The sequence below is a fragment of the Cynoglossus semilaevis genome, chromosome 1, assembly GCF_000523025.1.
Source record: "Cynoglossus semilaevis isolate Cse_v1.0 chromosome 1, Cse_v1.0, whole genome shotgun sequence".
Taxonomy (NCBI): Eukaryota; Metazoa; Chordata; class Actinopteri; order Pleuronectiformes; family Cynoglossidae; genus Cynoglossus; species Cynoglossus semilaevis.
The window spans coordinates 30,391,554-30,403,874 of record NC_024307.1 but is presented as its reverse complement, the minus strand read 5'-3'; the positions used below and the strand labels follow the sequence as shown (position 1 = coordinate 30,403,874).

The following is a 12,321-nucleotide window of genomic DNA, read 5'->3' as shown; positions in this document are numbered from 1 at the left end:
TTTGCTATGTTAAGCCATTGTAGTAGTATGTCCTGACTTTTGCCTTCTCCTGAAAGGAAAATTCTTGATATTTCATATAAATTGCTGCAACCGGCAGTGTTATTCTAATTTCCTTGTTTCCCCTGCTCTTTAATTCCTTTGAAGTATTGCGTATCCTGTTAGGTTTATTTTGGCTTGTTTAGAAAAGACTTGCTCCAGTTTTACATTTAATAAATACTGAATAAAAACATTTTGATTTATTCAGTACAGTGTGTATTTCCCCCATTTTTTATTTATTCTTTGCTTGGTAGATGTGTGGTAAACTGCTCTTCTATTACCCTGGCTTGAGTAATAAAATGGATATCTAATGTAATCTGATGTTTCTAAACTATGGGAATTATTACATTTCAAGCTTAACGCAAATGTTTTATTCATTTTATTGCAGTTTCTGAAGATGTTACCCCCATGAATGGCTTATTTTGTGCTGTGATGAATGGGAAATGTCAGACACTGATGAAACAGTTGGAAGAATCACCTTTTTTGAATTTGACCTAAATTGACAATAATGTGTTGGACCACATTCAGGTATTGTTTTGTCCAAACTCTCTGATTTGTTATGTATGTTAGTGTCAGTGTTCATCGTTGTGATGCTTATCATTTGTATATAGTGTGTTTTGCACTAGGAATGTCTATCAACACAGACATGGCGCTGAAAAGTTTCAGGCTGAGTTGTTCAAATCCCAGAAGAAACTTGCTCTCCGTCTTCCTTGCTGTGTAATTGGCTCTCTTGGCTAATTGCCTCATTATTCAGGTAGCTTAAATTCTGCTTGGCCTCTAGGGGGCCAGTCCAGGGGGCTCGGGCTGTGTGCAACGTTAGTCTCTGACTTGCCCAGCTCAGGTTTTGCTTCATTATCGTGTTAAGATATGAGTAAATTCTCTTATACTATATTTATTTTTTTATTTTCTTAACTTTTGCCTCATGTAGCACATCATTTACTCTCCAACACTTTCTTAAACCACTACTAGGATTTTATACAGGGAGGTAGCCCACTCGTGGTCCCTCTCCAGGGAGATTTTATATCTTAATGATCGCCCAGGAAAATGCTACAGCCATCCAGCCGTGAGCTGATTCTCCCAGGAGTTACGTATTAGCTGCACTCATTGTTTGCATCAGTAACAGGAGCTTGAAGCATTCTCTGCTCACGTTTACAACTTCTGTCAGTGGCTGCCGATGGCTTCCCTAGACATTTTCCTCCCTTTTTTTCCCTTCTGTATATTTCAGATTCACATGGAAGATATGTGAAAAGCCTTCCCCGAAGGATTATTATTCTGAGGGAGCTGACGTGCTGAGCAGATGGCGTACAGTCAAGAAGGCCTTTGTTTTATCACGTTTACACGTGATACTAAATACTGCATTGTTTCACATTTGTCTAGTCAGCAATATTGTGCATAAACATATAAAACACTGAAAACTTTTTTATAAAAAGGGGCTAAACTATATCTGTGACATTTTCTGGAGTTGGGATTTTCTTCTCACCTTCACAGCTGCTTTAAATATTTTTTTAATACAATGATCTCCTGAGATTTTTAAACACAACTGTCTGGAGGGTTGGGAGGTGCTGAAAAAGAGAAACTGAAACATACGCTTGTTTAAATTCCCTCCACAAATCTAACCTTGAGGCAGCAGAGTACTGTGTTAGTCTCCTTCTGAGCACTGAATACCAAGGTAACTCACTGTGTTCTGTCTTCAACTGGTTGAAAAATGATAGCATTGTGATGCAGCTTTAAATCTGCAGTTTTGTCCCATAAGTGATGGTCAGGGTTGGGCTCAAGAAGGTCGAGTCAAAGTCAAATCTGCATATGCATGACCAAACAGACCCCATGAACACAGAGTGATTACTTGAATAATCAATAGTTGGGAAGTTGGTCCTGTCAAGATTTGCTGTTGGACATACAGAGCTGTGTACTTGATTGTTGAGGCAAGCAAGCACAGCGGTCCGTTTGCATCATTTATTGAAGTTCCAACTGAGTCATTAATATCTCAGCATGGGGCGGAGGTGGCAGCGGTGGTGATAAGGGCGTCATGGTGTCACATACACAGTGTGACACAGTCTTTTTTGTTGGCTACAGTTTTAAACTGAGGATAAGAGCCAGTTTAATGACATTTTATTTTTAGTTGTTTTGAATGTCTTGCATATGCAGGACGCGGGTATTTATGAGTGATGTAGACCAGTGTTGAGCATTTGTGTCATCAAAACATGATTTGCACTCAGTGTTTGTGCATGTTTTTTTCAATATCTGTCAGAGTCTGGTTCTAAGATCAGAGTGAAGCAAAGGTACAGGCTGAGAAATCTGCTCCAAATCTGTCAGACAGCTGAGCGCTGTTTTTCTGGCTTTCCACAGGGAAGTCTGAAAGACTGCGTACAGGTGTGTATGGCCTGAGTTTTTCTAACCAAATACTATATTTAGTATTCATAAACCATTTAAAGTATAATGTGTAAAATATATTTAAATTCAAATCTGTTTCATGTATATATTATATGAAAATGCTTTACTTTAAGTTGTCTGTTTCTCAAATCTCCCACTCAGTTGATCATCGAGGGTTATGGGATATACTGTATTTTCCAAGCTTTTATTTTTCTATAAATAGCTTTTCATTGGAACAGTTGGATTTAGTGCACAGTTGGATCCAGTAGATCAGACCACCCAATTGGTGTAGAAAATGATAGTAAGTGTGCCTCCTTCTGTAGTTTATTCTGAAGATGAAGACATCCACCTGGTCTGTTTGTTTCTACCTGTCGACGAAGAAGCCACTCTTTGGCCAAACTGGTATTAATTGCAGCACAAATTTGCCAGCTTGTCCCCAACAGATTTTGTTTGCTTTGGATCAAGTGGTAGTTTTTTCCCTCTTAAAACCCTGGCGGGGGGGAGCATATGCTTGCATGAACCATCTGCCTTGGGAGTCAGGCCAGGAGAAGAACAAGGGAAGGAGATGTGGCAAGGAAAGGAGGGTAAGATGAGGAAAGAGGGCACAGAGAGAAGGATGGTAGGACAGCATTGAGTGAACACAGGGTGACTGCCTGTGATGGAGAGGGGATGCATTTGACATGCATTTGATGTACTGTGTCACAATGACAAGTAGTTCACTTTCCTTTCCTATTCCAAAAAGAAAAAAAGCGGGCAGTGGTGGCTTAGTGGTTAAGGACTTGGGTCCGGAAGGTTTCACGTTCGAGTCCACCAGTTGCCAAGTTACTACTGAGGTGCTCTGAGCATGGCACCGTCCCCACACACTGCTCCCCTTAAAGCTGCCCACTGTTCACTTTGGTGATGGGTTAAAAGCAGAGGTCACATTTGGTTGTGTGCAGTGGTGTGCTGTGTCACAATGACAAGAAGTTCACTTTCCTTGACAACACCGGCTCAACGGTGTGGCCACATTTGACCATATAGTTCACCACAAGGTGTTTGTTTACGAATACAACTTAAAACTGAAATAAGCCGACTTTGTAATTCATGAATCATTGTGTAATTGTAGTCACTGTATTTATTCTTTGATGGTATGGCAGTGTTGTGAAGGCACAAGGGATGCACCGATATCTTTACCAGTAACGGTATCAGATCCAACATTTCAGTCAAGAATTGGTAACCTTACTCGAGCTCTGATGTCTTGTCACCACAACCAGCTGTGCACTGATCAGTATTGTGTGATTTCCTCCTTGCAATGTGCAATGTCCTGTTTTTCTTATTGGTAGTTTATTTAAAGTAGGTCAACAATGTCAGCAGTTTGTAGGAATTTTACCATCAGGGACAAAGACATTAACAAGACTCACAGACTTACAAACACCTGCAGGTGCACCTTAGCGCTGAAGTCTTCTAAGTCTTCTCATTGTAGTGTCACAGTAGATAAAATTGTGAAAAAATTGTTGATTTTTTTTTAAAGCCACTGCACTCTCATATAAATCCCAAATATGCAGGCCCCCAATTCTTGTTATGATCATTGGCACTTGTTGTCTTTACAGATATTGACCAAATTGCTTTCACACAGATCTCTATGGCGAGATGTATTTGATGAGTACAACTAATGGCTCTAAAGAGAAATTTGTGCTGATTCCAGGGGACACGAGATGAAATGGTGTCATCGTGGCACATTGTGCAGACCATATGTGGAGGCAGGCCTGACTTGAGTGGCCAACTGGAGTGTCCCTCCATCTGTCCTCTTGCCAGTCCCACTCAGCAGATCCAAATGTCTATTCTGGGCTTTTATCCCTGCAAAGGTCCATGTCCTGTGTATCATAGCCAGCACCTATTATGTTATAGACCTATTATAGACTATTATATATCAAGAACAACAACAGCCAGGAAAATATCTCTAATTCCGACTCAAATGAATGGATAAAGATTATGTACAGTAATCAATGCCAGCCTGATTACTGTGAGTGTGTCAACGTGAATTCTCTGTATTATAGGCAATTATATACTTTTCTTTATTTACTGTCGTGGAAATCGACAATTATAACAGAAAATCATAGGACTAATGTTCAGGATCAGCTTTTGAGGAGTAAGAACGTCGAGGCAGTGTCCAATGCTGACATCTAGTGGTCGTAAAAAGGAGGGACTACTCGGAATAAGCTTGCTCGTTCACATCGACACAAAGTAACCAAATGTTGCATTTCTGCAAACGATATATTCATGAGTCAGTTAATTTTATTATCCAAAATATCTTAAGTATCCTAATATAATGTTTTTACACGTTTAGGTGTAGTGGCGCTTTGGCCCAGAGGCAATGTCTCTGTCATTGGTGTGGAACCCCAGGGTTCACCGCCTGGGCAAGTTCGAATCCCGGTTAGGGCAGTTGGTACCTTCCAGTGGAATCATCACCCACAGGAAGGTTCAGGGGGGTTGGTACGGTGCAATGTGATTTGGGTGGCGACTGCTGCCCCCGCGACCCGGTAACGGATAAGCGGATGAAAATGGATGGATGGATGGATGGACGTTTAGGTGTCGAGACGGACATAAAAATAATGTTGCCATGAATAAGAATTACTTTTAATTTAACTATATGCATACAGGGGCTTGGAATGGTAATTTTTTCAAACCCATTTTATTCACATATCCCAAATTTTTTGGCAAGGTTTGCAAAATAAGGCCTACGTTGTCTAAAAGGGGAAAATACATCTACTTCAAGGATAAGGATGTAATTTATTAATGCAGTGCTTCCTGAATAGTGTGACATACATACATCGACTGTTTAGGTAAATTAGCAAATTATAATTTTTACCTTAGACCTTCTAGGATGTGAATTAAAAAGCTTTCTCTAATGTAGGAATTGTATTTTAAGTGTCAGCTAAAACCAAGCTAAAAACTTGTTTGTGATGCCCTCTGATATTTGTCCTGTCCACATACACATTTAATAAGAGTGGACAGGACAACAGATTTCTTTTTTTTCTTTTAGTTGAACGTACTAAAAAGGTGAGTGCTCAAATGTGGCCACAAAGTTCTGGATGCTTCACTGCCTTCACAGCTTGTGACCCAAAATCCCTTCAGGTGGTTGTTTGGTCACCAGCCAACCACCTGACCTGAGCTTGGATGTGTGTGTGTGTGTGTGTGTGTGTGTGTGTTTATGTGGTCAGGGCCCAACATATTAAACTTTTCTTCATTGGACGCTTCACTGAAGCCATAGAACAATCCATTTACCAAGTATGGAAATGAGTGGTGTAATGTGACTTGATGGACTGTCTGCGCTGTTCGTTTCCATCATGCTGACTCACCTTCTCCCTGGGAGCTTTGTCATTTATCTGTTTAGAATAAATACTCAACACTTATTTGTGTTATTATAATTAATACTGCAGCATAACAGAGGCATGATAATGAACTAACGTGGTGACTGACGTGTAATTTTATCAGCATGGTGGGTTAGATGTGTGTTACATGCTCTCAATTATTATGCCTGACACTGATGTTTGCTTCCAGGTAGCCAGCAGGGTGCACTCCCTCCTATAATATCACCTGGCAGTAATTCATTGGCGTATTATATTAATTTCTAGGTGTCTGTAATAAATAAGCAGATGACCACTGTTTCCACCAGAATACCATCATGGAGGTGCTGTGTTTCAAAAAATAGATTTTTTTTTTTCTTCTGTTCCCAGCCTTCTGTGCGAGGTTAATTTGTGCACAGTCTGTCCTTTTGGAGGACAAGGTCATTGTTGGTGTGTGAAAAATTTGATTAAAAAAAAGAGAAAGATGTGAGTTCTCTTTTGCTCCATGCTGAGTGACCCGATGACGTAGTATCTTGGGAGGAAGTGCAGAAAATAACAAGAACTTAACTCCAGCATATATTATGCTAGCTAGGAACAAAAGAAATGTCTTGATTTCGTACACCGAGTACCGATGAAAAAAAACCCTTTGTAAATACACTTGTTATAATTGACTCGTAGCTGTACCTTAGCACACATTAGAAAACCAACAGTGTATTAACTAACGGTCTGAACGTCATCTCTGAAGTATTTAACATAATTGCAGTTGTCTGTGCTTATATGTAATATATTTATTTTTATTCATTCGAATATAATGTCACCTTTATTTATATAGCACATCTAAACCAGCCAGTGGACTACCAAGTCACTTTAAATTAAAATAAGCAGAAACAATAAAACAGTAAAAGCAATGATAATAAAAAGAACAGTAGAGATATAACAGTGCAGTACACAACAGTAATACAGAAAAATAAATCAAACACAATAAAAGAAACTGCGAAAAGACATAATAAAAGTGACTATACTCTGCCAAAGGCCAAAGTAAACTGTGTCTGAGTGTCTGAAGCAACGTTTTAAAATCGGAGAGGCTATTCGAAAAGGAATGAGTTCCACAGAGTGGGAGATGCAACTGCAAAGGCTTGATCAACTCTCGTTTTTATAAAGGATCCAGTAACAGCCAAGACTAGCTGACCTAGGGGTTCTGGAGGGCTGTGCAGTTTAATAAGGTCAGACAGATATTCTGGGGTTAGCCCATTCAGAGACCTAAATACAAATTAAAGGATCTTTAAATCGATCCTGCACTTCACTAAAACCCAGTGAAGTGGAGCGGGCTCTGGAGTTATGTACCCACGTTTCGTTGTTCGTGTTCGGTGACCAGCTGCTGCATTCTGAAGGAGCTGCAGTTGGTTAAGTTCTGATGGGTCAAAGCCAACATACAGGCAGTTGCAAAAATCTAAGTGAGATGTAATCAAAGCGAGAGAAACTTTCTAGCTTAGATATGCTTTAATTTTGTCAAGAAGAAGGCCAGACTTGACCACTGAGCTAACCAACTTAAAAGCACCATCAATAATCACACCCAGAATCCTACGTAAGGTGCTAGTGGGCAAAGGGAGCTGGCAAGGTCTTGAACCAGGTCAGGGGGACCAAACAGGACAACCTCTGTTTTATTTTCATTTAATTTTAAAAAGTTAATTTAGCAGTTAAACACGTCCTGGAGGGACCTTTAATATCAAATACACCTGCACAATGTCAGCAAAGCAGTGAAAAGGAATGTCATGCTTCCTAAAAATCAGTCCCTGGAGTAGCATATAAAGGTAAAAGAGTAGAGGGCCCAAGACTGACCCCTGGTGGACCCCACAGGGGAGGTATCTTGGTCGACGTCCATAGAGGCCATTTTGGTGCAGTATCCACCGGAGTGTCTGCCTTGATATTTGGAGGTGGAAGCATCATGCTGTGGGGTCTGCAAATGGGCCTGGCAACTTGATTAAAGTGGAAGGAATGGTGAGGAAAGAGCAGTACATCAAGATTCTTAAAGAAAACTTCAAGCAGAGAACCTGAACCTGGGGGAGCATTGGAGTTATCAGCAGGATAATGATCTGAAGCATACGACCAAGGTGGTGAAGAAACGGTTCCAGGTCAATGATATTAATGTTATGAGGTGGCCAAGTCAGAGTCCTGATTGAAGCCCCATCGAGAACCTATGGGTGGAGCTCAAGAAACAGGTAACAGCATGGAAACCCTCCAATCTCAATCTCTAAGATCTGGGAACATATGCAAAGGAGGAATGGTCCAGAATTCCTGCCGATACTTGCATAAGCTTGTGAGCAATTATAAAAATCATTTGGAGGCTGTTATAAAAAATAAGGGGTTTGCAATTGATTATTATTGAGACGGTATAAATCATTTTGGACAGTTTTTGTTTTCACCCTGTTAAAGATGTTTATTCACAACTTAAATAAATTGGTTATGGCTTTAGACTTTCTTTTGTGTCCTATTTTAGTAAAAACTGAAGGGAAATACTAATATGTAACTGAATTTAAAAAAAAAAGAAATTCTTTGTATTTGACAGGGGTATGAATAATTTTGGGCTTGTGTGTATATGTGTGTGTGTGTGTGTCTATATATATATATATGTGTGGGGGTGTGTATAGATACACACACACTCACATGCCTAACACTGACACTGCATGTGAGTAAAAACAATGAGCTTAGCCTCTGATGATCTGTCCTTAGGAATCTGGTGGGGAACATTAAAAGAGTGGCGCTGCCTTCTTTGTCAAAGCTAATGGCTACAGTAATGGGATTCAGTGTTTTTATCTGTGCAATTTTAACGGAATAACTTATTTTCTCTCTAAATGTGTCTTTTGATCATTTAATGCCCAAGCAGCAGAATTTAAACTCACAGTCTTCAGTTTTTAAATCCAAGTGCATTACAACCATACTTTACTCAGCTGACTGTGAACAGCCCATCAGAGGTCAATTTGAGTTTGTTTTTAGCAGAAATGTATTAACCATAGTCGCTCTTGGCATAGGCCACTTAGGGGAACCTTGCCTAGGGTGCCATCTGTTGGAGGGGACGAAGTCCCTCTCTGGTAACACTAAAATAGCAGCCAACTCTTGGCCTGAACATCTCGCTCACATAGAGCTGTAACATCAGTTAACATTTGTTTCCTAAATGATGTGAAAATGTACACACTGGTTTTATTTTAATAAGAGAGAATATTTATTTCTTCTTAGATTCAAACAGCTCCCACAATCATAAAATATAAATGGACACTAAAGGAGAATAATGATACAACAAAGACCAAACAAACAGACCCTGAGTGTGTGTTGTGTTCAAGTGCTCAGCAGCCATTACAACGTCCACACGTCTAATTCTGTCTTGCTGCTGCTGTTGATGGAGCAAAGATTCAGTCTTCAGTTCTGTCTGTTCATCCTATCACGTGTGTGAATGCGTCTGTTGTTTTAAAGGTACTTGGAATAAAGTTTTCCTGTGTGTGCTGCCTGTCCATAACAATTAGTCCAGCAACATTCTTTAAGCTCACTCAGATCATGTGTTATGGGATCTTTATTTGCGTCTATTGCAGGAAGACGTCTTAGATTCTCAGCTGTGAGTGAATGAGCAGGGTATCGGTTACACGTGAGGCCGCCTCCGTCCATTCACTGTTGCCTTTTACTGATGTATCAACTGTTCTATATGGTCCAGATGAATGAAATTGACCTGCATGGTTGAAACATGACTCTTAGCTGATCATCATGAAAGCTGGATGTTATATTTGTGGCCACTGTTGCATGATGGTTTATTTCTTTGCTGTTATAAATGTGAACATATAACGAACATGAGTTTTTTTTAGAGACAGAGACAGAGAGAGCATAAGTTGAAGTATGTGTATAAAGGATGTGTAAGAGGGCCATGTCGATATATAATCTTCCCCTAAATGTATATTTTAACAATCAGCCACTTTGCTCTTATCTCTTGTATTTGTGGATCACCTGTACCCAATCATGGAGCGGAGGAGACCAACAGCTTCTTGACTATAAATTATTCAGTGTATTAGGGACCAAGCTCTAAAGCCTTGTTCCTTTGGATGTGGTTGTAACCTGCAAACCAAACAAGAAGTACCCCAGGATGCCATTGCACCAGTTCACTGGGGCCACTGCTGGCTTTTTTGCCACATTGGGGAAAAAGGGACATCTCTATTCCCAGCGTTCTTGTCTCTTAGAGCCCTCCTTGTCTTTATAAATACAGAATATGAAGAGCCCATCTCAGGGGAAGCTATTCAATTCAGAATAGCTGTCTCCCCCTGAGCACAGTGATCCATCAGTGTGCTGTATTTAATGTAATGTGCATTTAAATGGAATCCCAAACCCACTTGGATGATGACCTGGGACAAACCATTTGCATATAATATACATTAATTTATGCCACTTAAGCATAGAGTGTGCTGTAACATAAATAAAGTGACTGCGCTGCGCTTTGCTGACTGCTATCGTATTCTAGATGTTGTTAAAACCACACCTTAATAATGCAGAGTTGGTAAAGAGTTTGCAGAGAAACAGCTCCAGGTATGGACAGTACTGGTAACTACCCAACAGAGTTTAAACATCTCTAATGTCCTTCAGTTCAGGCCGTTTGCCTCGTGTCTCTCAGTAATAACATTGTACGTATCTGGCATCTGTAACTCTGGATAATTAAAGTACGTAAACCCCACTTCATGCAGATTAGAGGATGGGTTCAAGTGGAGGGTGATGCCTCAGTGTCTGTGATATTTGCAGATTACTCTGACGTCATGCAGCGGACTAAGTCACATGGAGCTATTGATGCATTTCATTTCTCAGCAGACCATGGGTTTCCTGTTACCACGTAAAATGTGATGAAGCTGTGGAAAATATTGTCGCATGCTTAAAATAAGATGCTGCAGAATAGATGTTCAGCATTGTTGCAAATCTTTTAGACTAAGATAAACATTATGACATTATTGACATTATTTGTCGTTCCGTGGAGGGCTGTGTGTGTCACAGCAGCGGAAACAGAATGGGAGTGGGTATTAGCATCACTGCTGTAATGAAGAAAAAGTACATAAGATGTTTATGATAAATATGTAGATTAAATTCTTATTACACATGCAAAAGTACAGCAGTGATATTTCCTATGTCCAATTTGTACAGTAATAAATAGATAAGACTATTTATTATTAATAATATATAAATTACAAAGTACCTGGGAGATGTATTTTTTATTACCTATGTGTAAAAAGTACCTGAGTGCAACAAAGCTGTAGAGCTTTTTGTTCGTACCACATGTAAAATTTAAAGTACACCAGATATTTTTATTACACACAAGGAAAGCTAGATCTTACTTCCTCATGTAGGTAAAAAGTGCATCAGAAATATTCACGTCTACAAATATGTGAAGCATAAAGTACATCAGCGCAGTGTTTTACTCATTTGTGAATTCCAGAGCAGAGTATTTCTTATTGTTGATATTTGAATGTTTCCTATGATCTGTCATCTTAGAAGAAAACTGTCTTCTTGATGCTCTCCTTCGTCCCCTCTCCGTTCCACAGAGTAGTCTCCTCCTCCTCCTCCCTTTCCTCCCCCTCTTCTCCCACTTCCTCCCTGCTCGTTTCACAGTCTGTTGATCGACTCAGGAGAGTGAAAGTGCTTGTGTGAAACCTAAGGATCACTGGCAGATTGAGGTTGAGCGAAGAGAGTGTGCGCTTGCGTTGCGTTCGTGTGAGGTAAGAGATGACGGTCAAGAGGGGAGAGGTTGATAGCAGTTAGTCTCCACTCTGGACCCCAATTTACATGCATGGCAGGGTGTAAAATGTTCCTCTTTGAACCTGAAAGGGTGTCAGTGTGAAGGAGTTAGTGGCTTCTGGGGTTTGTTGATGTTAAAAACTTTGACTGTAGAAGTCAGGCCTTTTAAGGTAGGATTTTAAATCAGTGGTGACATGTGTGACAGAGTAAACACTAAACTATCACTTTATGACTGTAGTACAGCATAATCCTGTCGTTTGTAAGCAACGGCTATTTCTAATGATACACTGATGATGATGTAAGTCTGTGGTTTGAAGCAATTATTTCCTGACGTAGTAAAGTATTTCCAGGTCCAAAAAGGGCTAATTTAATGTCTTGCATTTCATTATGGCAGTACATAACTGTGACTCCAGATCTCTGTGCTTACGGCTATAGAGTTGTGCATACTATAAAGAGTAGTTTCTTACTTTTTCAATAATTTATTCATTAACAGAGCTGATCTATATAGAAACAGAACTGCTGCAGTACTAGACACCTACGGAGTAATTCTACAATATATTTCACACCAGTGAACATCCAGCCATGTCTACTCCAACTAAGAGGACCCAGTGGAGGGAGGACCTGCAGCACCTGCGTAAAGATCACGGCTTCTCCATGAAGGTCCTGCTCAACTGCTGTCTGGTGCGGCGTATCATGAAATGGGCTTCTCCAAAAACCAAAGGTACAAATTCCCTAAGGTGACTAATGCAGATGGTTCATCCAGTGCTAGTAAATAATAGAGTACTGCCTAGACATGTAAGTTAAGGGAGGAAAGTTTTTGTAGAGATTGAGC

At 40.0% G+C, this 12,321-nt stretch overlaps 1 protein-coding gene across 2 annotated transcripts in view; it reads left to right on the top strand.

Moving 5' to 3' along the window:
• kcnip4a (potassium voltage-gated channel interacting protein 4a) overlaps positions 1-12,321 on the top strand; it is a 112,520-nt gene that overhangs the window by 5,393 nt on the left and 94,806 nt on the right. Inside the window, exons 1-2 of one of the 2 annotated variants that reach the window (XM_017036272.2) lie at positions 11,117-11,470; positions 12,059-12,210. The exons of the other annotated variant lie outside the window; for it this stretch is intronic. Of the exons in view, the coding sequence (XP_016891761.1) occupies positions 12,072-12,210 (139 nt within the window). The 5' untranslated portion in view covers positions 11,117-11,470; positions 12,059-12,071. Of the gene's footprint in view, positions 1-11,116; positions 11,471-12,058; positions 12,211-12,321 lie in introns of those variants that run through there. 2 annotated transcript variants of the gene reach the window in all.